Raw genomic sequence first — 27,469 nt, forward strand, 5'->3', positions numbered from 1 at the left:
GTGGCCAGTGCCATCAGGTGAAGTCAGAGACTCCTTCTGATAGTCTCTTACCTGTGTTACTAGCCTATCCTCCTTCCTAGGTAGCCAAACCTCCTTTTCTGGCTATTTAGGGTCTCTGCTTTGGGGAATTTTTCAGATAACGAATGCAAGTGCTCATCAGAGTTCCTCTGCATCTCTCTCTTCACCTTCTGCCAAAGGATCAACCGCTGACTGCTCAGGACGCCTCTAAAACCGCAACAAACTAGCAAAGATGACTACTGCAACCTTGTATCGCTGATCCTGCCGCCTTCTCGACTGTTTTCTGGTGGTGCATGCTCTGGGGGTAGCCTGCCTCCTTTATGCACCAGGAGCTCTGAAGAAATCTCCCGTGGGTCGACTGAATCTTCCCCCTGCAACCGCAGGCAACAAAAGACTGCATCACCGGTCCTCTGGGTCTCCTCTCAGCACAACGAGCATGGTCCCTGGAACTCAGCAACTCTGTCCAAGTGACTCCCACAGTCCAGTGACTCTTCAGTCCAAGTTTGGTGGAGGTAAGTCCTTGCCTCCCCACGCTAGACTGCATTGCTGAGTACCGCGGGATTTGCAGCTGCTCCGGCTCCTGTGTACTCTTCCAGGATTTTCTTCGTGCCCAGCCAAGCCTGGGTCCCCGACACTCTAACCTGCAGTGCACAACCTTCTGAGTTGTCCTCCGGCGTCGTGGGACTCCCTTTTGTGACTTAAGCGTGGACTCCGGTTCACTCCTCTTCTAAGTGCCTGTTCCAGTACTTCTGCGGGTGCTGCCTGCTTCAGTGAGGGCTCCCTTACTTGCTAAACACCCCCTCTGTCTCCTCACGCAATTGGTGTCATCCTGGTCCCTCCTGGGCCACAGCAGCATCCAAAAACCCTAACCGTGACCATTGCAGCTAGCAAGGCTTGTTTGTGGCCTTTCTGCGTGGGAACACCTCTGCAAGCTTCTTCACGACGTGGGACATGCATTCTCCAAAGGGGAAGTTTCTAGCCCTCTTCGTTCTTGCAGAATCCACAGCTTCTACCATCCAGTGGCAGCTTCTTTGCACCCTCAGCTGGCATTTCCTGGGCATCTGCCCACTCCCGACTTGATCGTGACTCTCGGACTTGGTCCCCTTGTTCCACAGGTACTCTCGTCAGGAAATCCATTGTTGTTGCATTGCTGGTGTTGGTCTTCCTTGCAGAATTCCCCTATCACGACTTCTGTGCTCTCTGGGGGTTATAGGTGCACTTTACACCTACTTTTCAGGGTCTTGGGGTGGGCTATTTTTCTAACCCTCACTGTTTTCTTATAGTCCCAGCGACCCTCTACAAGCTCACATAGGTTTGGGGTCCATTTGTGGTTCGCATTCCACTTTTGGAGTATATGGTTTGTGTTGCCCCTATACCTATGTGCTCCTATTGCAATCTACTGTAACTTTACATTGCTTGCATTACTTCCTTTTGCTATTACTGCATATTTTTGGTACTGTGTACATATAGCTTGTGTATATTTGGCATCCTCATACTGAGGGTACTCACTGAGATGCTTTTGGCATATTAACATAAAAATAAAGTACCTTTATTTTTAGTATATCTGTGTATTGTGTTTTCTTATGATATTGTGCATATGAAACCAGTGGTATAGTAGGAGCTTTGCATGTCTCCTAGTTCAGCCTAAGCTGCTCTGCTATAGCTACCTTCTATCAGTCTAAGCTGCTAGAAACACCTCTTCTACACTAATAAGGGATAACTGGACCTGGTACAGAGTGTAAGTACCCCTTGGTACCCACTACAAGCCAGGCCAGCCTCCTACAGGTATGCTGACATGAAGATGGTACCCCTGTCAGACACCACCTCCTTAGGAAATCCCACTCTGGTAAAGATACCAATGAGTGCTTTAGCTACTGCAGTGGCAGTAGTGGGCATAAGGGGAATTGCTTCAGGGTACCTAGTGGCATGATCCACTACCACTAGGATATACTGGTTCACTGAGGCTGTGGGAGGTTAAAGTGGACCCACTATGTCCACACCCACTCTTTCAAAGGGGACCTCCACCACTGGAAGTGGAATGAGGGGGGCCTTTGGGTGTCCACCTGTCTTACCACTGGCTTGACAGGTGGCACAGGAGACACAAAACTCCTTTACTTTCTGGGACATGTTGGGCCAATAGAAATGGTTAACTAACCTTTCTCAAGTCTTGGTTTGTCCCAAATGCCCAGCAAGTGGAATATCATGAGCTAACGTCAGAATGAACTTCCTAAACTCCTGAGGCACTACCACTCTCCTAGTGGCACCAGGTTTGGGATCTCTTGCCTCAGTGTAGAGGAGTCCATCTTCCCAAGAGACTTCATGTGTTCCAGTGATTTTTCCTTTGGTCATTTCAGCAGCTTGCTGCCTAAGGCCTTCAAGAGAGGGACATGTTTCTTGCCCCTTACACAACTGTTCCCTTGTGGGTCCCCCTGGGCCTAAGGGTTCAACTTGATAAGGTTCCAACTCTATGGGCTCAGTTCCCTCAGAGGGCAGAACTTCTTCCTGGGAAGAGAGGTTCCCTTTCTTTTTTTGTGTTGAAGCTGGTTCCCCAGTCATCTTTCCTTTCCTCTTGGAGAGTTGGGCCATTATTCCAGGCTCCAACACCACTTTTTCACCCTGAGCCTTGCACTGTGCCCTTGTCTTGACACACACCAGTTCAGGGATACCCAGCATGGCTGCATGGGTTTTGAGTTCTACCTCAGCCCATGCTGAGGACTCCAGGTCATTTCCAAGCAAACAGTCTACAGGGATATTTGAGGAGACCACTACCTGTTTCAGGCCTTTGACCCCTCCCCATTCTAAAGTTACCATAGCCATGGGATGTACTTTAGTCTGATTGTCAGCGCTGGTGACTGTATAAGTTTTTTCAGCCAGGAATTGACATGGGGAAACCAGTTTCTCTGTCACCATGGTGACACTGGCACCTGTATCCCTCAGGCCTTCTACACTAATCCCATTAATTAAGAGTTGCTGCCTGTATTTTGGCATATTAGGGGGCCAGGCAGCCAGTGTGGCTAAATCCACCCCACCCTCAGAAACTAATGTAGCTTCAGTGTGAACCCTGATTTGCTCTGGGCACACTGTTGATCCCACCTGGAGACTGGCTATTTCAGTGCTAACTGGAGTAGAGTTTGAAGTGGAACCTTTCTTGGGACAGGCCTTGTCTCCAGTTTGGTGTCCCTGCTGATTACAGCTACAACACCAGGCCTTCTTGGGATCAAAGTTTTTACCCTTGTACCCAAAATTGGATTGTGAGGAGGTTTTGGACCCTCCCTCCTGAGCAGGTTTTTAGGGCCCTGTAGAAGACTCTTTACTTTTTCCCTTGGATGTCTCAACACTCTTCCCCTGGGGAGTCTTTGTGACCCCTTTCTTTTGGTCACCCCTGTGGAAGTCTTGTTCACCCTAGTCTTGACCCAATGGTCCGCCTTCTTTCCCAATTCTTGGGAAGAAATTGGTCTGAGGTCTACCAGATGCTGATGCAGTTTATCACTGAAACAATGACTTAACTGGTGTTCTTTTATAAACAGATTGTACAGTCCATAATAATCACTTACACCACTGCCATTAATCCAACCATCCAATGTTTTGACTGAGAAGTCAACACAATCAACCCAGGTCTGGCTCGAGGATTTTTGAGCCCCCCTGAACCTAATCCTGTACTCCTCAGCTGAGAATCCAAAGCCCTCAATCAGGGTAGCCTTCATGAGGTCATAGGATTCTGCATCTTTTCCAGAGAGTGTAAGGAGTCTATCCCTACACTTTCAAGTGAACATTTCCCAAAGGAGAGCACTCCAGTGAGATTTGTTTACCTTTCTGGTTGCACAAAACCTCTCAAAAGCTGTGAACCATTTGGTGATGTCACCACCATCTTCATATTTAGTTACAATCCCTTTAGGGATTTTTAGCATGTCAGGAGAATCTCTGACCCTATTTATATTACTGCCACCATTGTTGGGACCTAAGCCCATCTCTTGTCTTTCCCTTTCTATGGCTAGGATCTGTCTTTCCAAAGCCAATCTTTTGGCCAACCTGGCTAGCAGGAGGTCATCTTCATTGAGGCTGTCCTCAATGCTTCCAGACTTGCTGGACCCTCCTGTGAGAGAAGCAGCATCTCTGACTATCACACTTGAAGTCGGGGTTGGAGGAACCCTGGTCTCTCTATCTAGGGTTGGAGGTGGGAGTTCCTCCAACTCACTAGTGTCCCCCTCAGTGAAGGCATCATCAGAGGGGTTGTTTTTAGAAAACTCTGCCAAGAGCTCCTGGAGCTGTACTTTGGTAGGGTTTGAACCAGTCTTTATCTTTTTGATTTTACAGAGAGACCTTAACTCTGACATCCTAAGATGCAGGTAAGGGGTGAGGTTGAGTTCCATCACTAACTCTTCTGAAGACATTTTGTTTCTAAAAGTTGGGATACTTGTTAAGAATCTAAAACTATCTCTAGAACTTAATTCAAACTTTTACAAAACTTTTAAACTCTAAAAGAAATGCTAACAGGGACTAACAGAAGGCCCTAGAAGGACTTTTAAAAATTTAGAAAAATAGCTAAAATTTAAAAAATCAGTTTCTAATGACAATTTTTGGAATTTAGTCATGTGATCAGGTATATGGCTGAGTACTCGAGCAAATGCAAAGTCTTGTACACCACCGCTGATCCACCAATGTAGGAAGTTGGCTCTGTATGTACTATTTCAAAGTAAGAAATAGCATGCACAGAGTCCAAGGGTTCCCCTAAGAGGTAAGATAGTGGCAAGATTTTGTTACAATCCATTTGGGGATTTTTAGGATGTCAGTATTCTCTCTGACCCTATTTATGTTGCTGCCACCACTGATGGGAGCTAAACCCATCTCTTTTCTTTCTCTTTCTATGGCTAGGAGCTGCTTCTCCAAAGCCAATATTTTGGCCATCCTGGCTTACAGGAGGTCCTCTTCATTGAGGCTGCCCTCAATGCTTTCAGAGGTACTGGACTCCCCTATGGAAGAACCAGTCTCTCTGACTCTGATTTGTGGAGTCAGGGTTCTGGGAACCCTGTCTTCCCTATTTAGGACAGAAGGGGGAAAACATCCTCCTGTTCACTAACTTCCCCATTTGAGGGATTATCCTCAGAGGGGTGGTCCCTTGTGAACTCTGCCCAAAGCTCCTGGAGCTTTAGTTTGGTAGGGTCGGACCCAGTTTTTATCTTTTTTAGCTTACAGAGAGACCTTAACTCTGACATCCTTAGATGCAGGTAAGGGGTGAGGTTGAGTTCCACTACCATCTCATCTGTGCTAGACATTATTTCTCTAAAAGTTGCGATTACTTTTTAAGAATCTAAAAACTACTTCTAGAACTTAAATCCAAACTTTTACAAACGTTTACACTCTAAAAGAAATGCTAACACAAGGCCCTAGCAGGACTTTTAAAAATTTAGAAAAATAGCTCAAATTTCAAAAATCTGTTTCTAATGACAATTTTTGGAATTTAGTCATGTGATCAGGTATTGGCTCAGTAGTCCAGAAAATGAAAGTCTTGTACCCCACCGCTGATCCACCAATGTAGGAAGTTGGCTCTGTATGTGCTATTTCAAAGTAATAAATAGCATGCACAGAGTCCAAGGGTTCCCCTTAGAGGTAAGATAGTGGCAAAAAGAGATAATTCTAATGCTCTATTTTGTGGTAGTGTGGTCGAGCAGTAGGCTTATCAGAGGGTAGTGTTAAGCATTTGTTGTACACATACAGGCAATAAATGAGGAACACACACTCAAAGACAATTCCAGGCCAGTAGGTTTTTATATAGAAAAATATATTTTCTTAGTTTATTTTTAGAACCATAGGTTCAAGATTTACAAGTAATACTTCAAATGAAAGGTATTTCACTCAGGTATCTTAGGAACTTTGAATCAACACAATACCATGGACAGTTTTAGCAAAAATGGCAATAAGCTAGTTTAAAACTAGACACAGGGCAATTTTCAACAGTTCCTGGGGGAAGTAAGTATTGGTTAGTTTTGCAGGTAAGTAAAACACCTACAGGGTTCAAAGTTGGGTCCAAGATAGCCCACCGTTGGGGGTTCAGGGCAACCCCAAACTTACCACACCAGCAGCTCAGGGCCGGTCAGGTGCAGAGGTCAAAGTGGTGCCCAAAACGCATAGGCTTCAATGGAGAAGGGGGTGCCCCGGTTCCAGTCTGCCAGCAGCTAAGTACCCCCGACTTCGGAGGGCAGACCAGGGGGGTTTTGTAGGGCACCGGGGGGGGGACACAGGTCAGCAAAGAAAGTACACCCTCAGCGGCACGGCGGCGGCCAGGTGCAGTGTGCAAACAGGCGTCGGGTTTGCAATAGGTTTCAATGGGAGACCCAGGGGTCTCTTCAGCGATGCTGGCTGGCAAGGGGGGGGGGGCTCCTCAGGGTAGCCACCACCTGGGCAAGGGAGAGGGCCACCTGGGGGTCGCTTCTGCACTGGAGGTCGGATCCTTCAGGTCCTGGGGGCTGCGGGTGCAGTGTCTTTACTAGGCATCGGGTTCTTGGAAGCAGGCAGTCGCGGTCAGGGGGAGCCTCTGGATTCCCTCTGCAGGCATTGCTGTAGGGGCTCAGGGGGGTCAACTCTGGCTACTCACGGGCTTGCAGTCGCCGGGGAGTCCTCCCTGTAGTGTTGTTTCTCTGCAGGTCGAGCCGAGGGTGTCGGTGCAGAGCGGAAAGTCTCACACTTCCGGCGGGAAACGTGGAGTCCTTTAAAAGTTGTTTCTTTGTTGCAAGTTGTAGTTTCTTTGGAACAGGGCCGCTGTCCTCGGGAGTTCTTGGTCCTTTTAGATGCAGGGTAGTCCTCTGAGGCTTCAGAGGTCGCTGGACCCTGGGGGACGCGTCGCTGTTGCAGTTTTTCTCGTAGTGGGGAGACAGGCCGGTGGGGCTGGGGTCAAAGCAGTTGGTGTCTCCGTCTTCTCTGCAGGGCTTCAGGTCAGCAGTCCTTCTTCGTCTTCAGGTTGCAGGAATCTGTTTTCCTAGGTTCTGGGCCCCCTTAATACTCAATTTAGGGGTGTGTTTAGGTCTGAGGATTAGTAGCCAATGGCTACTAGCCCTGAGGGTGGCTACACCCTCTTTGTGCCTCCTCCCTGAGGGGAGGGGGGCACATCCCTAATCCTATTGGGGGAATCCTCCATCTGCAAGATGGAGGATTTCTAAAAGTCAGAGTCACCTCAGCTCAGGACACCTTAGGGGTTGTCCTGACTGGCCAGTGACTCCTCCTTGTTTTTCTCATTATCTCCTCCGGCCTTGCTGCCAAAAGTGGGGCCGTGGCCGGAGGGGGCGGGCATCTCCACTAGCTGGGATGCCCTGTGGTGCTGTAACAAAGGCGGTGAGCCGTTGAGGCTCACCGCCAGGTGTTACAGTTCCTGCAGGGGGAGGTGAGAAGCACCTCCACCCAGTACAGGCTTTGTTCCTGGACACAGAGTGACAAAGGCACTCTCCCCATGTGGCCAGCAACATGTCTGGTGTGTGGCAGGCTGGCAAAACTATTCAGCCCACACTAGAAGTCCGGTATGTTTTCAGGGGGCATCTCTAAGATGCCCTTTGGGGTGTATTTCACAATAAAATGTACACTGGCATCAGTGTGCATTTATTCTGCTGAGAAGTTTGATACCAACCTTCCCATTTTTCAGAGTAGCCATTATGGTGCTGTGGAGTTCGTTTATGACTTTCCACTCTGCACCTGACACACCCCCGGCTCGACCTGCCGAAAACTAACTCTACAGGGAGGACTCCCCGGCGACTGCGAGCCTGTGAGTAGCCAGAGTTGACCCCCCTGATTCCCCACAGCGACGCCTGCAGAGGAAATCCAGAGCCTCCCCCTGACTGCGACTGCCTGCTTCAAGGAACCCGACGCCTGGAAACCACACTGTACCCGCAGCCCCCAGGACCTGAAGGAACTGAACTCCAGTGGAGGAGCGACCCCCAGGCAACACTCTGCCTAACCCAGGTGGTGGCTACCCAGAGGAGCTCCCCCTGTGCCTGCCTGCATCGCTGAAGAGACCCCTGGGTCTCCCCATTGAATCCTATTGAAAACCCGACGCCTGTTTGCACTCTGCACCCGGCCGCCCCAATGCCGCTGAGGGTGTACTTTCTGTGCCTGCTTGTGTCCCCCCCAGTGCCCTACAAAACCCCCCTGGTCTGCCCTCCGAAGTCACGGGTACTTACCTGCTGGGAGACTGGAACCGGGGCACCCCTATTTCCATTGAAGTCTATGTGTTTTGGGCACCACTTTGACCTCTGCACCTGACCGGCCCTGAGCTGCGGGTGTGGTAACTTTGGGGTTGCCTTGAACCCCCAACGGTGGGCTACCTTGGACCCAACTTTGAACCCTGTAAGTGTTTTACTTACCTGTGAACTTAACAATTACTTACCTCCCCGAGGAACTGTTGATTTTTGCAGTGTCCACTTTTAAAATAGCTTATTGCCATTTTCTGCCACAACTGTACATGCTATTGTGATAATTCAAAGTTCCTAAGATACCTGAGTGAAATACCTCTCATTTAAAGTATTGTTTGTAAATCTTGAACCTGTGGTTCTTACAATAAACTAAGAAAAGATATTTTTCTATATAAAAACCTATTGGCCTGGAATTGTCTTTGAGTGTGTGTTCCTCATTTATTGCCTGTGTGTGTACAACAAATGCTTAACACTACCCTCTGATAAGCCTACTTCTCGACCACACTACCACAAAATAGAGCATTAGAACTAACTCTTTTTGCCACTATCTTACCTCTAAGGGTAACCCTTGGACTCTGTGCATGCTATTTCTCACTTTGAAATAGTACATTCAGAGCCAACTTCCTACAGCAGCAGAATGTCGAGGCCTAGTTGCTCTCTCCCGGTCTCGCTCCGAATCATAGTCCCACTCCCCATTGAGTCAATCAGGTGCCACACCTAACAGAAAAAGCCAGGGTCATCAACATTCGGACCATACACCAACACCAGCCGACAGGGCCAGTCCAACAGGGTACCACTCAACAAAACATAGCGTCCATCTGGATCCACTTTTGCTCGATGAGTTCGCCACTGCAGCCCCTTACGTAACAAAATTGCCACTCCTCTGGCGTATCGCGAGAACCCCGCACCATGACACTCACCAATCCACCCAGCCCTCAGCCGATGTACCATGGAAGCATCCAAATGCGTCTCCTGGAGCATACATACATCTATATGATGACGCTGAAGGTAAGCAGACATGAGCCGCACCTTGCGCTGATCGTTCAAGCCACGCACATTCCATGTAAGGCAGTTAACCGACACCATCATCTCCTGCCATGACCCAGCAACGCGTCCATACACCCTGCCAGCGGACCGCTCCTCGCCGCCTGCCAGATCCATTCACTACAAATAGGCAATAGCAATATTTCCAACCAACACATAAACAACCAACCAGAGAATACACCCACCCCCACCCACGCAGACCTCCCCAAACAGGTCAAAGCAGATTCCCTCTGCATCCCCCAAAGAGAGCATTCAGGGGCCCACAACATAATTAAGGGTCGTGAGCTAGCCATCCAGTCCATCCGCAGAGCAGACAGGCCGGAGAGGACAAAGGGCAACAAATACAAAGATACGGACATAGCAGCTCCGAAATAGGAAATCAAGAGCAATACAACAACAGCTCCAAACAGGAGTCAGGGTCCAGCAGCGCCTCAGCACAGAGGCAGTCAGTCAGTGTCACTAAGGTTCACCCGCTCCGAGCCAGGATCTCCAGCCCCCTCAGTCGCAGAGCGCCACGGAAGCGTTTTAACAAACTTGGGCGCCAGCTTCGGGTCTGTAAAGAAATGCAGAGTGCTGCCATGCTGTATCCGAAGTTTCGCCGGATATATCAGCGAAAAACGAGCCGCAGTCAGTCTTAGGGAGCGCTTGATCGGCAAAAACGGTCTTCCGTCACACTGGACGGAGCCTCAGCGCCGAAACACGGGGCCCCCACGCCCCAATAAGAGCGCCGAACCAGGGGGCCCCCGCCAACCTCCACCAAGTCGAAGCAGCGCCGCCGCGGACTGCGCCGCTCCCGGGGCAGGACCAGGCCCAGCCGCCTAGGCCACGCAGCCACTCACCGATAGGCCACACACTCCGAGGTCGGCCCGCGCAGATCTCTCTCGAGGGGGTCGCAGCCCGAAGAGACCGCCGAGGGTCCCCCACCAGGCAGCGCTCCCCTTGCGCCCCACTCCAGCGGGAGCCCGACGCCCTTTCCCGGGCACCTGAGAAGGCGTGCAGCAGCTCTCACAGCCGAACGGGTCTCCACAGGCAGGCCCGCCTACGGCCGAGCCCGCCTCACACCGCTCTCACACAGGCTCGCCTGCAGCCGAAAACCGGCAACGGGCAACAACACCCCCGTAATCTGGAGGGCTCCCGGCCACCACATCAGGAGAAATGTCGACTTAAAGGCCTAAGTCCGGCAGAGCCTCACACAGTGATGGCCATCTTGCCGGCAGGCTAGCTCCGCCCCCTCTCCTCCTCTGAAGAAACTTCAGATTGCCTCTTGACAGGCGTTTTCACCACAGAAACAGAATAAGAAGCCCTGTCTTCATCAGAGACAGGGTTGTCCCTGGATTTCAACATCTGGAGCCAGATGAGAAGACGACCCTCTCTGTCTTTAAGGGTCTTGGTAGAAAATGTTCTACATACCTTGCAGTCTCTAGGTTTATGGCTCGGATAGAGACAATAAATACAGTCCTTATGCTGATCATCAACATGCGGCCTTTTGTTCATGCAGGTGGCACAAGCTCTAAAGAGCCCTTTCTTAGGTGTCTCTGACATGGTAGTCAGTTTGAACCACCTTGAACTATTCCTGAAGAGAGCAAATATCCAAATCCATTCAGAAAGAATTTCTGAGAGAAAAACTGAGCAGAGCTCAGAGCAGACTCCTTAGCACAATGTGCGGTGTAAAATCTGAGGGAAATCAGCTCCTCACAGGAGGGTTCTAAGGGGTGGTGAGAGCTGATTGATTGTCTCTTAGGTTTGGTCCTTTTTTATACAATGACTGTGAGATGTTACTAAATTAAGAGACCTGGTGCCTCTGAGCTTTATATGCAATTGAATGTGGTTTTATATTACACCGGAGGATCCCATCTCGACGACGGGGAATGATTCAAGCATGTGAATCTATGAAAGTTCCAATACTGGAGTAACCTGCACAGCGACGCATCCGACAGGGACCAGCGACCTCTGAGGACTCAGAGGGCTGCCCTGAACCCGAAGAAACTCCAGAGAACAGTGGCACTGTTCAAAAACTTCGACAACTTTGCAACTTTAAAGAAACTTTCAAAGAACTCTCTCTTCCTGACGGAAGCGTGAGACTTCACACTCTGCACCGACACCCCCGGCTCGAGCTACAGAGAACTAACACCGCAGAGAGGACTCCCAGGTGACTATGACGACGTGGGTAACCTCAGTCGACCCCCCTGCGCCCCCACAGCGACGCATGCAGAGAAGATCCAGAGGCTCCCCCTGACCGCGACTGCCTGGCAACAAGGAACCTGATGCCTGGACCAAGCACTGCACCTGCAGTCCCCAGGACCGAGAGGAACCACCTTCCAGTGCAAGAGTGACTAGCAGACGGCCTCTTCCTAGCCCAGTCGGAGGCTGGCCCAAGAAGCCCCCCTGTGCCCTGCCTGCATCGCCTAAGTGACCCCCTGGGTCCCTCCATTGCTTTCTATAGCAAACCCGACGCCTACTTTGCACACTGCACCCGGCCGCCCCTGTGCCGCTGAGGGTGTGTTTTGTCTGCCTGTTTGTGTCCCCCCCAGTGCTCTACAAAACCTCACTGGTCTGCTCCCCGAGGATGTTGGGCTTGACTAAAACAGCAAGTGTAAATGGGAGCTAGGTTGTTTCTTGAAGAATTATGGAAGAGAGGGGGCATCATATTGGGTAAAACATTTTTGGTTGGCTAGGTAAACAATGTCTGTGGGTTGTATAAGGTTTGTGAGCTGAAGATTACCAGTAAGAAACTGGGACATTAAAGGAAGGTGAAGGCTCCTAGTTTCATTTTATCTGTGATTTTCCAAACTGCTGCCATATCATGAACTCTTCTGAATCTCCATTTATGTCTTTGCTAGTACACACTGATCATTTTCTGGCCGGTCTTTTCTCTCTCAGTGTAAACAAGAGATACCAATAGATTATTTCCCCAAGTACAAGAACACTACTTAATGTGCCACACAGCAGCATACAAAAACTAAACAAAAAAATACATAATCAGTGCACTAGATTTACACTAAAAAAAGCCAATCCCTGTGGCCGAACACAATTTAAAAAGTGTGTTTTGATTGTTGGGTTTATCCATTTTGTACTTTTATTATTTGTCTATGTACTTGCAATGTGACCCACCTGAGATTTTCCACAGCCAGCATTTCCAATTACAAACACAGAATGCCTCACTTGTAGAAGTTCTTCCAGTTGGACAATCTTCAGTACAAAGCTGTCCTCAGCTTGCAACTTCAGATCCATTACAGACTGTTTAATTATCTAGAAAGAAAATTTAGTCCAGGAGTTAAAGTATGTAATACAAATGTGCTAGTTACAGTATCAGCGCACTCTTGCAACATTCATTCGTTTTAAACTCGTTTTCTCAAAGTAATGTTTGTTCTCAAAATGACTGCTCTATAACTGACGTCTGAGTTCACATTGAGCAAACTGTTAAGTGTAAGTAATGCTCCTAAACTAAGAGGTAAATGTATCCCAAGCACAATAATACTTCCTTTCTGGCTATATGAGCAAAAGACAAACACGAATTTTAAACCTTAACAGTATAACGCAGAGTTGTTATTGAATGAATAGAAAATATGTGATAACAAAAATAACTGAATGTCTTAATACATTCAACATTAGAATCATTACATATGGTATACTAAAACCAGCTAAAATCTAAAAATTTTACTCAGTAATCAAAGCAGTCTATGCAAATGTGCACAGGTGTATTTTAAGAACTCAAAAGATTGCTATAAAATTCAATATAGTTCCATGACTGCGCGTCCTATGTGTTAACATAAAACATGGCTATATAAAACTAACATTGAAAGTAAAAAGACATTTTTTAATTTACTCCAATTTCCGCAAAATATTTCAGATTTATCAATTATTCACCTAGTTTACACTAATTCAAACCTTTGTCCCTAAAAGCCTTTCTGTCATTTAATGTTTTGGAGGCTTGCTTTATATATTTAACTACTCTATCTATGAAGTGGTTGATTGCCCTCAGCATAAAATGATAGATTCTAAAAAAAAAGGCAGTTTTTTTCCTTCAAAATTGGCACCAAGATTTTTTTTTATTTCTGCAATGAGGTAGACACACAGGCATAACAAGTGATCAACCATTTCAATCAAGATTGTAAAAATAAAATACGTTTGGAGGGCCAAGAACCCTCAACCTGAAGTATACGTGCGCATAGAAGGCTAAATCACAAGAATTACCATTTTACAGACGACTGCAGACTACAGTTAAGATTGAATTGTTTGTACAAGGTGTGTTAATTTGTAGTATCGTTATTCGCAGATAATCCTAACTTTTATTCAGGTCCTGTATGAATGCACCCAAATTAATTCGATAATTGAGGAGTATTTTATCTGGTTTTAATTCATCCAACCAAGAAGACAATAGGTCTATAATTGGTACTTTTACAGCATATTTAAAAACACATGTAAAGAAAATATTTATTTACATTTTGGGATTTTTAAACATAGATATACCAGTCAATGTTTTCAAAGAGTTGTAATCTATGTTAAAGAACAAGTTACTTGCCTTCAGTAACACCTTAGCTGGTTGAGACTCTATCTAGCCGCAGGGTCCTTACCTTAGAATATTCCCCAGGCATCAGACTGGATCCGGATAGGTTCGATCAACAGTACCCCCACACAAAGGTAGGTGGTATAATTCAGCTCCGTATGTCATTGCCCCCACCTCAAGTGTTGTGTGTGGTGCCTACAAGGCGCCACCTTAGCACATTGAAGTTGGTTTGCTTTAGCGACTTTCCATGCCAGAAGCATAGAGCAATGAGGAACAATGACCACTGGTGTGCCAAGCGGGGGCCGTAGAAGGGTTGAATCCTGTACTTTGAAATCCGTTTGCAAAGTGCAGAGGATGGGAGAGCCAGTAAGGAATGTGCGGCTAGACAGTCTCTACCAGATAAGCTGCTACCAAAGGTAAGTAACTTGAACATCTGATAGAGACTTCTAGCCGCAGATTCCTTACCTTAGAACAGATACCCAAGAAATATCTCCCAGGAGGTGGGACTGCAATGCAGATTGGAAAAAATAAAGTAATATAGGACTGAACGGGGAAAGTGACTGTCACACCTGACCTGACTATCCAGGCAGTAGTGCTTTCTAAACATGTGCAAGCAAGTCCACGTTGCTGCTTGACAGATATCTAGGACTGGAACTCTGCGAGCTAACCCAGTGGTCCCAGCCCTGGTAGAGCGAGCCTGCAACCCATAAGGAGGATGCTTTTTGGCCAGTGCATAGTAGATGTTGATGCAGAGCTCTATTCATCATGAGATGGTCTGTTTCTGCACCGCCTTCCCTTTCCTGGCTTCAACGTACAAGTTACTTACCTTCAGTAATGATATATCTGGTAGACAGAGAGCCCTCAGAAGACCAGGCAGAGCGCACAGGAGTCCCACAGCACATGGACAAAGAAGGTGGAAAAGGAGGCCCATGCAGCACCACACAAAATGATCACACGCTGCCGGAGAACCACTCGGGAAGCAGTGCTTCGCATGATAGAGTGCTGGGGGACGGAGCTGCACAGTGCATTAAGAACTTCATGGAACGATGTCAACAAGCCTTGGCAACTGCAAAACATGCGGTGCACGGGGGTACTGTCTTAAGTGGGGAGGCAAGCTCTTACCTCCACCAAAGTTGGACAGCTGGACTTCAGGGCCGTAGGGACCACTTCTGTCCACCACCCATGTTGCTGGATCCACGCACTTCTTCAGGAGAGGGGACCCAAGCCACAGGTCGTCGCTGCAGAGGGGTGCCTCCTGAAGCAGGGAAGTGATTCCTTCACTTCAAGGGAGATTCCTTGGTTCTTCTGGTGCAGGCTGAGGACAGGCAGTCCTTCAAGGATGCACGACCTGGAAACAGTTGCAGCTGCTGGCAGGAGCTGAAGATACAATGTTGCAGAAGTCGTCTTACCTTCTTTGTTGCAGTTTGTAGAGTTCCTGGATGGTCCAAATGCCATTTTGTCTGTAGAAGGTGAAATAAAGGATGCAGATGCAGAGGATTCTGGCTGGATTCTTGCATTCTGAATCTGAGGAAACACCCAGAGGAGAGACCCTAAAAAGCCCTGAAAGGGAGACTGGTTAGCTACACAGGTAAGCACCTATCAGCAGAGGGCTGTGACGTCACCTGCTGGCACTGGCCACTCAGATGCTCCCAGAGTGCCCCTCCACCTTGGAATCCAAGATGGCAAAACCCAGGGACTCTCTGGAGGAGCTCTGGGCACCACCCCTGGGGTGGTGATGCACAGGGGAGTGGTGGATATGGGGGTGCGTAAAAAGCAGGCAGGGGGATAGATTGGTCTATGTGAAAAGGTGTCAACACTTTGGGAAGAAATGAAGCCTTGGTACTTTGTCAGGATGCACTGCTAGAAATGGTGGTTTCATAGAGAGAGCCTGAAGCTCACTCACTCTGCGAGCAGAGGTGATGGCAATCAAGAGGGCAGTTTTAAGGGTCAAGAGACGTAGAGGACAGTGTGGAGCGGCTTGAAAGGAGCACACATGAGGAATGTGAGGACCAAGTTTAAATCACACTGGGCATTTGTAGGAGGCTGGACTGGCTTGTAGTGAGTACCAAGGGGTACTTGCACCTTGCACCAGGCCCAGTTATCCCTTATTAGTGTATAGGGTGTCTAGCAGCTTAGGCTGATAGATAATGGTAGCTTAGCAAAGCAGCTCAGGCTGAACTAGGAGACGTGTGAAGCTACTACAGTACCACTCAGTGTCATATGCACAATATCATAAGAAAACACAATACCCAGTTATACTAAAAATAAAGGTACTTTATTTTTATGACAATATGCCAAAGTATCTTAGAGGGTACCCTCAGTGAGAGGATAGGAAATATACACAAGATATATATACACAATAGCAAAAATATGCAGTATAGTCTTAGAAAACAGTGCAAACAATGTATAGTTACAATAGGATGCAATGGGGAAACATAGGGATAGGGGCAACACAAACCATATACTCCAGAAGTGGAATGCGAACCACGAATGGACCCCAAACCTATGTGACCTTGTAGAGGGTCGCTGGGACTATTAGAAAATAGTGAGAGTTAGCAAAATAACCCACCCCAAGACCCTGAAAAGTGAGTGCAAAGTGCACTAAAGTTCCCCTAAGGACAAAATAGTCGTGTTAGAGGGAGAATGCAAGGAAAACACAAATCAGCAATGCAACAACGATGGATTCCTGTCTGAAGGTACCTGTGGAACAAGGGGACCAAGTCCAAAAGTCACAAGCAGCTCGGAGATGGGCAGATGCCCAAGAAATGCCAGCGGTTGGTGCAAAGAAGCTCTTACTAGGCTGAAGAACTGTGAATACTGCAGGAACGACAAGGGCTAGAGACTTCCCCTTTGGAGGATGGATCCCCCACGCCTTGGAGAGTCGTGCAGAAGTGTTTTCCCGCCGGATGGACGCCAACAAGCCTTGCTACACGCAAATCGTGCGTTTGGCGTTTTTGGACGCTGCTGGGGCCCAGGAGGGACCAGGAGGTCGCAAATTGGACCTGCAGAGAGAGGGGACGTCGAGCAAGACAAAGAGCCCTCACTGAAGCAAGTAGCACCCGGAGAAGTGCCAGAAACAGGCACTACGAGGATGCGTGAAACGGTGCTTGCCGAAGTTGCACAAAGGAGTCCCACGTCGCCGGAGACCAACTTAGAAAGTCGTGCAATGCAGGTTAGAGTGCCGTGGACCCAGGCTTGGCTGTGCACACAGGATTTCCGCCGGAAGTGCACAGGGGCTGGAGAAGCTTGCAAAGTCGCGGTTCCCAGCAATGCAGCCCAGCGAGGTGAGGCAAGGACTTACCTCCACCAAACTTGGGCTGAAGAGTCACTGGACTGTGGGAGTCACTTGGACGGTGTCGCTGGATTCGAGGGACCTCGCTCGTCGTGCTGAGAGGAGACCCAAGGGACCGGAGTTGCAGCTTTTTGGTGCCTGCGGTTGCAGGGGGAAGATTCCGTCGACCCACGGGAGATTTCTTCGGAGCTTCTGGTGCAGAGAGGAGGCAGACTACCCCCACAGCATGCACAAGCAGGAAAACAGTCGAGAAGGCGGCAGGATCAGCGTTACAGAGTTGCAGTAGTCGTCTTTGCTACTATGTTGCAGGTTTGCAGGCTTCCAGCGCGGTCAGCGGTCGATTCCTTATCAGAAGGTGAAGAGGGAGATGCAGAGGAACTCGGCTGAGCTCATGCATTCGTTATCTAAAGTTTCCCCAGAGACAGAGACCCTAAATAGCCAGAAAAGAGGGTTTGGCTACCTAGGAGAGAGGAAAGGCTACTAACACCTGAAGGAGCCTATCAGCAGGAGTCTCTGACGTCACCTGGTGGCACTGGCCACTCAGAGCAGTCCAGTGTGCCAGCAGCACCTCTGTTTCCAAGATGGCAGAGGTCTGGAGCACACTGGAGGAGCTCTGGACACCTCCCAGGGGAGGTGCAGGTCAGGGGAGTGGTCACTCCCCTTTCCTTTGTCCAGTTTCGTGCCAGAGCAGGGGCTAAGGGGTCCCTGAACCGGTGTAGACTGGCTTATGCAGAATTGGGCACATCTGTGCCCAACAAAGCATTTCCAGAGGCTGGGGGAGGCTACTCCTCCCCTGCCTTCACACCATTTTCCAAAGGGAGAGGGTGTCACACCCTCTCTCAGAGGAAGTTCTTTGTTCTGCCATCCTGGGCCAGGCCTGGCTGGACCCCAGGAGGGCAGCTGCCTGTCTGAGGGGTTGGCAGCAGCAGCAGCTGCAGTGAAACCCCAGGAAGGGCAGTTTGGCAGTACCAGGGTCTGTGCTACAGACCACTGGGATCATGGGATTGTGCCAACTATGCCAGGATGGTATAGAGGGGGCAATTCCATGATCATAGACATGTTACATGGCCATATTCGGAGTTACCATGGTGAAGCTACATATAGGTAGTGACCTATATGTAGTGCACGCGTGTAATGGTGTCCCCGCACTCACAAAGTTCAGGGAATTGGCTCTGAACAATGTGGGGGCACCTTGGCTAGTGCCAGGGTGCCCTCACACTAAGTAACTTTGCACCTAACCTTTACCAGGTAAAGGTTAGACATATAGGTGACTTATAAGTTACTTAAGTGCAGTGTAAAATGGCTGTGAAATAACGTGGACGTTATTTCACTCAGGCTGCAGTGGCAGGCCTGTGTAAGAATTGTCAGAGCTCCCTATGGGTGGCAAAAGAAATGCTGCAGCCCATAGGGATCTCCTGGAACCCCAATACCCTGGGTACCTCAGTACCATATACTAGGGAATTATAAGGGTGTTCCAGTAAGCCAATGTAAATTGGTAAAATTGGTCACTAGCCTGTTAGTGACAATTTGAAAGTAATGAGAGAGCATAACCACTGAGGTTCTGGTTAGCAGAGCCTCAGTGAGACAGTTAGGCACCACACAGGGAACATATACATGCACGCCTATGAGCACTGGGGCCCTGTGTGACAGGGTCCCAGTGACACATACATATAGGCCACAAACCTATGAGCACTGGGGTCCTGACAAGCAGGATCCCAGTGACACATAACAAACATACTGAAAACATAGTGTTTTCACTATGAGCACTGAGGCCTGGCTATCAGGATCCCAGTGAGACAGTGAAAACAGTGACAAACACCCTGACATACACTCACAAACAGGCCAAAAGTGGGGGTAACAAGGCTAGAAAGAGGCTACCTTCTCACACAACCCCCCCCCAAACGAAGGACAATAAGGCTAACCTTGGCCAGTTGAGTCTTTATTGTCTAAGTGGTGATAAGTAGAGAGTAGCTCTGCAATAGACTGGTTACTCCCTTTATCATCCACTATATGGTTACTTCCCTGTGGGGATGTAAACCACCCTGTTTGAAGTTTTTTAGCTAACCAACAATGTGAAGATGTATTTTCAGAGTTTCTATCAGTAAGTTTTAGTTTAGAGCAGTGGGAATTATCCACTGAACCTATTTGTAATGATGGAAATGCCAGACAGGGATGCTGTCTCAGTAAAGCCATAGCTGGGCAAAAACTTTGTCCATTTGGCTGGAAGAGGGAACAGGGATGCTGTTTCTCTTGAGTTGGAGCAGGGCAGGGATGCTGTCCTATGAACTCCACACTAGGGCAGGGATGCTGTCCTAAGTGTTGTGAGGCAGTACAGGGTTTCTGCACTAAAGTTTCTCTGGGAGGGTTGGAGGGATGCTCCATGTTAACTAAAATGGTGCTCTTTTTGTCACCAATGTTAGTTATCCCACAGAGAGGTACTTCTACCTCAGGGAGTCCAGCTATGCCAGCTGATGATTCCCTTGGAACAGGTGCCACCCCAGGAGAGGTTTCTCCCACCACAGGAATGGTATCCTGAATGGTAGGGTGGTTAGGGGATACTGTGATACCCTTTTTACCTGTTGATGGAGAGGGATCCTGAGTTTTCAGGCCTTCTCTCCTTTGCTTTTTCATTTCAGTAGAAATGAGAGGGAACAATTCCTCAGGGATGCCCAGCATGGCTGCATGGGCATAAAACTCTACATCAGCCCAACCTGAGGCCTCTAGGTCATTACCTAAGAGACAGTCTACAGGTAAGCTAGGTGATACCACCACCTGCTTAGGGCCAGTAACTCCACCCCAACTAAACTGAATTATAGCTAAGGGAAGAAATTTAGTGGAGTTATGGACATCAATAATCTTATACTGTTGTCCAATGATGTGTTGTTCAGGAGGCACTAGGTTTTCAGTCACCAAAGTGAAACTGGCACCTGTGTCCCTGTAGGCCAAGGCCTCAACACCATTTATTGCAACTGTCTGCCTGTACTTATCCATTGTAAGGGGACAAGCAGCCAGTGTGGCAAGGCCAGTGCCACTAGGTGTGACAGAAACTGTCTTGGGACTGATTACATCAGTTTCCACTATGGACCCATAAGTGAACCCAACTACACCCTTTGCTTGACTGTTGCCAGCAGTCCCACCACTAGTACCACTACTGCTAGGGGCACTAGAGCTTGATGTATTAGTGGTGGTAGGCTCAGGGGGTTTACCTGGACAGGACTTATCCCCTGGCCTATGGCCTCTATTTTTACACACAAAGCACCAAGGCTTTTTAATGTGTGCAGGTTGGGAAGAAGAGGAAGAATTTGTTTTATCCCCACCCTCTGAAGAGTGTTTAAGATTTGAAGTGGGATCTTTGGTTTTACCCTTATCCCCATGCTTATCTTGAGATTTTTCACCATCTTTCTTCTTATTGCCATCTTTGTCACCCCCTGTATGAACTTTTCTGTTCACCCTTGTTCTGACCCATTTGTCTGCCTTCTTTCCCAATTCTTGGGGAGAGGTCAGATCAGAGTCTACCAGGTACTGGTGCAACAAATCAGACACACAATTATTAAGTATATGCTCTCTCAGGATTGTGTTATACAGGCTTTCATAATCAGTAACTTTACTGCCATGTAACCACCCCTCCAAGGCCTTCACTGCCTGGTCAATGAAATCAACCCAGTCTTGTGAAGACTCCTTTTTGGTATCTCTGAACTTTATCCTGTACTGTTCAGTGGTTAAGCCATAACCATCCAGGAGTGCATTCTTAAGAACTTGGAAATTATTAGCATCATTTTCTTTTACAGTAAGGAGCCTATCCCTACCTTTTCCACTAAATGATAGCCATAGGATAGCAGCCCACTGCCTTTGAGGGACATCCTGTACAGCACAGGCCCTCTCAAGTGCAGCAAACCACTTGTTAATGTCATCCCCCTCCTTATAAGGGGGAACTATCTTGTGCAGATTCCTGGAATCATGCTCTTTTGCAGGATGACTATGGGGAATACTGCTGCTGCCACCATGGGTATCTAAACCCAACTTCTGTCTTTCCCTCTCTATTTCTAAAGACTGTCTATCCAAATCCACCTGTTGCTTCTTGAGCTTCAGTCTGGTTTGTTCCACTCTCAATCTATTGAGCTCCCTTTCTAACAATCTGTCATCAGGGTGGGTGGGAGGGACATTTCTAGATACAGAGGTATGATGGGAATGAACAGAAGGAGACCTGTCCCTTACAGAGGGCACCCTAACAGCTTGGCTACCAGCATAATGTGAGATCACATCATCAGTATGGTGTGATTCAACCTCTGTACCAACTATGCTAGACTGTCTAGTAATGGGCAGGCTGAGAAGTTTCTTTCCTGAACCTTTTCCTGGGGGAGTCCCTGGATCAGATTGAGAACCATTAGCTACTTTTTCTACAGATTGGGCACTTATGGCCTTATCCTGTACTCTAAGCATATTAATTAACAGTTCTAAGGAAGGATTCTTCCCTACACTCAAACCTCTCTCTATGCAGAGACTCCTTGCTCCTTTCCAGCTAAGGTGATCATATGCAAGTTTGGACAGTTCAACATTTTGGCCTGTGCCAGACATTTTTAGAGAGAGTTAAAGTGATAGACAAAGAGAAAAAAGTTTTCAGAACTTTTTGGAAAGACAGAAAAAAACTTTTTAAACTTTTAAGAACTTTTTGAAAGTTTAGTAGTACTTTTCAGCACTTAGAAAAGAGTGAAAAGAGGAAATGCAAAACTTTTTGGCTATGTGTATATACACTGACCTTGTTTTGTATATTTTTCTCTTATGAAAAGTACAATGACAAGAGTGGTAAGTAGTCTCAAGCACTTATCCCACCACTGCCACCAATGTAGGAGGCTGGACTGGCTTGTAGTGAGTACCAAGGGGTACTTGCACCTTGCACCAGGCCCAGTTATCCCTTATTAGTGTATAGGGTGTCTAGCAGCTTAGGCTGATAGATAATGGTAGCTTAGCAAAGCAGCTCAGGCTGAACTAGGAGACGTGTGAAGCTACTACAGTACCACTCAGTGTCATATGCACAATATCATAAGAAAACACAATACCCAGTTATACTAAAAATAAAGGTACTTTATTTTTATGACAATATGCCAAAGTATCTTAGAGGGTACCCTCAGTGAGAGGATAGGAAATATACACAAGATATATATACACAATAGCAAAAATATGCAGTATAGTCTTAGAAAACAGTGCAAACAATGTATAGTTACAATAGGATGCAATGGGGAAACATAGGGATAGGGGCAACACAAACCATATACTCCAGAAGTGGAATGCGAACCACGAATGGACCCCAAACCTATGTGACCTTGTAGAGGGTCGCTGGGACTATTAGAAAATAGTGAGAGTTAGCAAAATAACCCACCCCAAGACCCTGAAAAGTGAGTGCAAAGTGCACTAAAGTTCCCCTAAGGACAAAATAGTCGTGTTAGAGGGAGAATGCAAGGAAAACACAAATCAGCAATGCAACAACGATGGATTCCTGTCTGAAGGTACCTGTGGAACAAGGGGACCAAGTCCAAAAGTCACAAGCAGCTCGGAGATGGGCAGATGCCCAAGAAATGCCAGCGGTTGGTGCAAAGAAGCTCTTACTAGGCTGAAGAACTGTGAATACTGCAGGAACGACAAGGGCTAGAGACTTCCCCTTTGGAGGATGGATCCCCCACGCCTTGGAGAGTCGTGCAGAAGTGTTTTCCCGCCGGATGGACGCCAACAAGCCTTGCTACACGCAAATCGTGCGTTTGGCGTTTTTGGACGCTGCTGGGGCCCAGGAGGGACCAGGAGGTCGCAAATTGGACCTGCAGAGAGAGGGGACGTCGAGCAAGACAAAGAGCCCTCACTGAAGCAAGTAGCACCCGGAGAAGTGCCAGAAACAGGCACTACGAGGATGCGTGAAACGGTGCTCGCCGAAGTTGCACAAAGGAGTCCCACGTCGCCGGAGACCAACTTAGAAAGTCGTGCAATGCAGGTTAGAGTGCCGTGGACCCAGGCTTGGCTGTGCACACAGGATTTCCGCCGGAAGTGCACAGGGGCTGGAGAAGCTTGCAAAGTCGCGGTTCCCAGCAATGCAGCCCAGCGAGGTGAGGCAAGGACTTACCTCCACCAAACTTGGGCTGAAGAGTCACTGGACTGTGGGAGTCACTTGGACGGTGTCGCTGGATTCGAGGGACCTCGCTCGTCGTGCTGAGAGGAGACCCAAGGGACCGGAGTTGCAGCTTTTTGGTGCCTGCGGTTGCAGGGGGAAGATTCCGTCGACCCACGGGAGATTTCTTCGGAGCTTCTGGTGCAGAGAGGAGGCAGACTACCCCCACAGCATGCACAAGCAGGAAAACAGTCGAGAAGGCGGCAGGATCAGCGTTACAGAGTTGCAGTAGTCGTCTTTGCTACTATGTTGCAGGTTTGCAGGCTTCCAGCGCGGTCAGCGGTCGATTCCTTATCAGAAGGTGAAGAGGGAGATGCAGAGGAACTCGGCTGAGCTCATGCATTCGTTATCTAAAGTTTCCCCAGAGACAGAGACCCTAAATAGCCAGAAAAGAGGGTTTGGCTACCTAGGAGAGAGGAAAGGCTACTAACACCTGAAGGAGCCTATCAGCAGGAGTCTCTGACGTCACCTGGTGGCACTGGCCACTCAGAGCAGTCCAGTGTGCCAGCAGCACCTCTGTTTCCAAGATGGCAGAGGTCTGGAGCACACTGGAGGAGCTCTGGACACCTCCCAGGGGAGGTGCAGGTCAGGGGAGTGGTCACTCCCCTTTCCTTTGTCCAGTTTCGTGCCAGAGCAGGGGCTAAGGGGTCCCTGAACCGGTGTAGACTGGCTTATGCAGAATTGGGCACATCTGTGCCCAACAAAGCATTTCCAGAGGCTGGGGGAGGCTACTCCTCCCCTGCCTTCACACCATTTTCCAAAGGGAGAGGGTGTCACACCCTCTCTCAGAGGAAGTTCTTTGTTCTGCCATCCTGGGCCAGGCCTGGCTGGACCCCAGGAGGGCAGCTGCCTGTCTGAGGGGTTGGCAGCAGCAGCAGCTGCAGTGAAACCCCAGGAAGGGCAGTTTGGCAGTACCAGGGTCTGTGCTACAGACCACTGGGATCATGGGATTGTGCCAACTATGCCAGGATGGTATAGAGGGGGCAATTCCATGATCATAGACATGTTACATGGCCATATTCGGAGTTACCATGGTGAAGCTACATATAGGTAGTGACCTATATGTAGTGCACGCGTGTAATGGTGTCCCCGCACTCACAAAGTTCAGGGAATTGGCTCTGAACAATGTGGGGGCACCTTGGCTAGTGCCAGGGTGCCCTCACACTAAGTAACTTTGCACCTAACCTTTACCAGGTAAAGGTTAGACATATAGGTGACTTATAAGTTACTTAAGTGCAGTGTAAAATGGCTGTGAAATAACGTGGACGTTATTTCACTCAGGCTGCAGTGGCAGGCCTGTGTAAGAATTGTCAGAGCTCCCTATGGGTGGCAAAAGAAATGCTGCAGCCCATAGGGATCTCCTGGAACCCCAATACCCTGGGTACCTCAGTACCATATACTAGGGAATTATAAGGGTGTTCCAGTAAGCCAATGTAAATTGGTAAAATTGGTCACTAGCCTGTTAGTGACAATTTGAAAGTAATGAGAGAGCATAACCACTGAGGTTCTGGTTAGCAGAGCCTCAGTGAGACAGTTAGGCACCACACAGGGAACATATACATGCACGCCTATGAGCACTGGGGCCCTGTGTGACAGGGTCCCAGTGACACATACATATAGGCCACAAACCTATGAGCACTGGGGTCCTGACAAGCAGGATCCCAGTGACACATAACAAACATACTGAAAACATAGTGTTTTCACTATGAGCACTGAGGCCTGGCTATCAGGATCCCAGTGAGACAGTGAAAACAGTGACAAACACCCTGACATACACTCACAAACAGGCCAAAAGTGGGGGTAACAAGGCTAGAAAGAGGCTACCTTCTCACACCATTATGAACGGAACAGGAGGAAACGTATGTGTGAGGTCTTTAAGAAAACTTCCAACAATGTGAGATTTGAATACAGAAGATTGATCTGGTAGCCTTAAGAGGGCACAGATGGCAGACAAATATCCATTGAGGATGCCCAGAGCAGAGCCCTGCTGAGCAGGAGAGAGATTAAGAGGAGAAAGTCTGACAGAGATGCAGAGAGGGAATCAACAGACGTGTTTATACACCATGCCACAAATTTCTTCCAACGACAGGTGTCTACTGTAGGAAGATGGCTTTCTTCTAGCATGGTTACCCCAATTTTTGGCCTGTTTGTCAGTGTTTGTCATTGTGTTTTTACTGTCTCACTGGGATCCTGCTTGTCAGGACCCCAGTGCTCATAGTTTGTGGTCTATATGTCAGTGTGTTTTACTGTGTTGTCAGTATTCTTGACTGTGTCACTGGAGTTCTGCTAACCAGAACTCCAGTGCTTATGCTCTCTCTGTTTACCACATTTGTCACTATAGTTTAGTGATTCCATGTTCCAATTCAGATTGGCACACTGGACCCCTTTTATAAGTCTCTAGTACATGGTATTTAGGTACCTAGGGCACTGGGGTTCCAGGAGATCCTCATGGGCTGCAGCATTTCTTTTCCCACCCATAAGGAGCTCATACAAACACTCCTTCAGGGCTGCCACTGCAGCCTGAGTGAAATAGTACACACACTATTTCACAGCCATTTTCACTGCAGCAGGTAACTTAACAAGTCACCTATATGTCTAACCTTCAGTTACTGAAGGCTAGGTGCAAAGTTACTGTGTGTGAGGAGCAAAGGTGCCCCCACATTGTCCAGGAAAACTTTCCTGGACTTCGTGAGTGCGGGGACACCATTATAAGCGTGCTCTAGATAAATGTCAATACACATACGTAGGTTCACAATGGTAACTCTGAATACGGCCATGTGAGGTGTCTAAGATTGTGAAATTGAACCCTCAATCTAAATCTGGTATTGAGGGGGCAATTCCATGCACCTTGGGGGCTCCACCAGAGGCCCCAGTACTGCCAAAGCAGCTCTCTGAGGTTTCCACTGCAGCCCCATCTGCTGCCACCTCAAGGAAAGGTTTCTGCCCTCCTGGGCACTGAGCAGCTCAATCCCAGGAAGGCAGAACAATGCATTTCCTCTGAGAGCAGGGTGCTACACCCTCTCCCTTTGGAAAAAGGTGTTACAGGCATGAGAGGGGTATCCTCCCAAAGCCTCTGGAAATGCTCTGAAGGGCACAAACGGTGCCCTTCTTGCATAATCCAGTCTACACTGGTTCAGGGACCCCCAGTCCTTGCTCTGGCGTGAAACTGGACAAAGGAAAGAGGAGTGACCACTCCCCTGTCCATCACCACCCCAGGGGTGGTACCCAGATCTCCTCCAGTGTGTCCCAGACCTCTGCCATCTTGAATCCAGAGGTGTGAGGGCATAATGGAGGCCTCTGAGTGGCCAGTGCCAGCAGGTGACGTCAGAGACCCCTCCTGATAGGTGCTTACCTCACTAGGTGGCCAATCATCCTATGAGGGCTATTTAGGGTCTCTCCTGTGGGCTTTTCCTCAGATAACGACTTGCAAGAATTCACCAGAGTTCCTTGTAAGAGGCTGGCCTGGCTTATAGTGGGTACCTTGTGGTACTTACACTCTGTGCCAGGTTCAGTTATCCCTTATTAGTAGAATAGAGGTGTTTCTAGCAGCTTAGGCTGATAGAAGGTAGCTATGGCAAAGCAGCTTAGGCTGAACTAGGAGACATGCTAAGCTCCTACTATACCACTTATATCATATAGCACAATATCATGAGAAAACACAATACTCAGAGTTACTAAAAATAAAGGTACTTTATTTTCATGACAATATGCCAAAAGTATCTCAGTTAGTACCCTCAGTTAGAAGGTAAGTAATATACACAAGTTATATGTACACAAACTCAAAACAGGTAAGTAATAGTAAGAAAAGTAATGCAAACAGTGTAGAATTACAATAGGATGCAATAGGTGAACATAGGTCTAGGGGCAACACAGACCATAAACTCAAAAAGTGGAATGCGAATCACGAATGGACCCCAGACCTATGGGAGCTTGTAGAGGGTCACTGGGACTGTAAGAAAACAGTGAGGGTTAGAAAAATAGCCCACCCCAAGACCCTGAAAAGTAGGAGTAAAGTACACCTACTACCCCAATGGAACACAATAGTCGTGATAGGGGGATTCTGCAAGAACCACAAACACCAGCAAAGCACTGAAGACGGATTCCTGGACCTGAGGACCTGCAAGGCAAGGGGACCAAGTCCAAGAGTCGCGATAGTGTCAAGGGGGGGCAGGAGCCCAGGAAACCCCGGATGAAGGTGCAAGGAAGCTGCCTCCGGATGGAAGAAGCTTAGGATTCTGCAACAACTAAGAGAGCTGGGAACTTCCCCTTTGGACGGA

General features: G+C 48.2%; 1 protein-coding gene across 1 annotated transcript in view; it reads right to left on the minus strand.

Moving 5' to 3' along the window:
* DNAH17 (dynein axonemal heavy chain 17) overlaps window positions 1-27,469 on the minus strand; it is a 7,556,186-nt gene that overhangs the window by 4,124,492 nt on the left and 3,404,225 nt on the right. The window contains exon 28 of the mRNA XM_069201738.1: window positions 12,351-12,488. Coding sequence (XP_069057839.1) covers window positions 12,351-12,488 — 138 coding nt within the window. The remainder of the gene's footprint in view (window positions 1-12,350; window positions 12,489-27,469) is intronic.

The sequence above is a fragment of the Pleurodeles waltl genome, chromosome 7 (assembly GCF_031143425.1).
Source record: "Pleurodeles waltl isolate 20211129_DDA chromosome 7, aPleWal1.hap1.20221129, whole genome shotgun sequence".
In the NCBI taxonomy this organism is placed as follows: Eukaryota; Metazoa; Chordata; class Amphibia; order Caudata; family Salamandridae; genus Pleurodeles; species Pleurodeles waltl.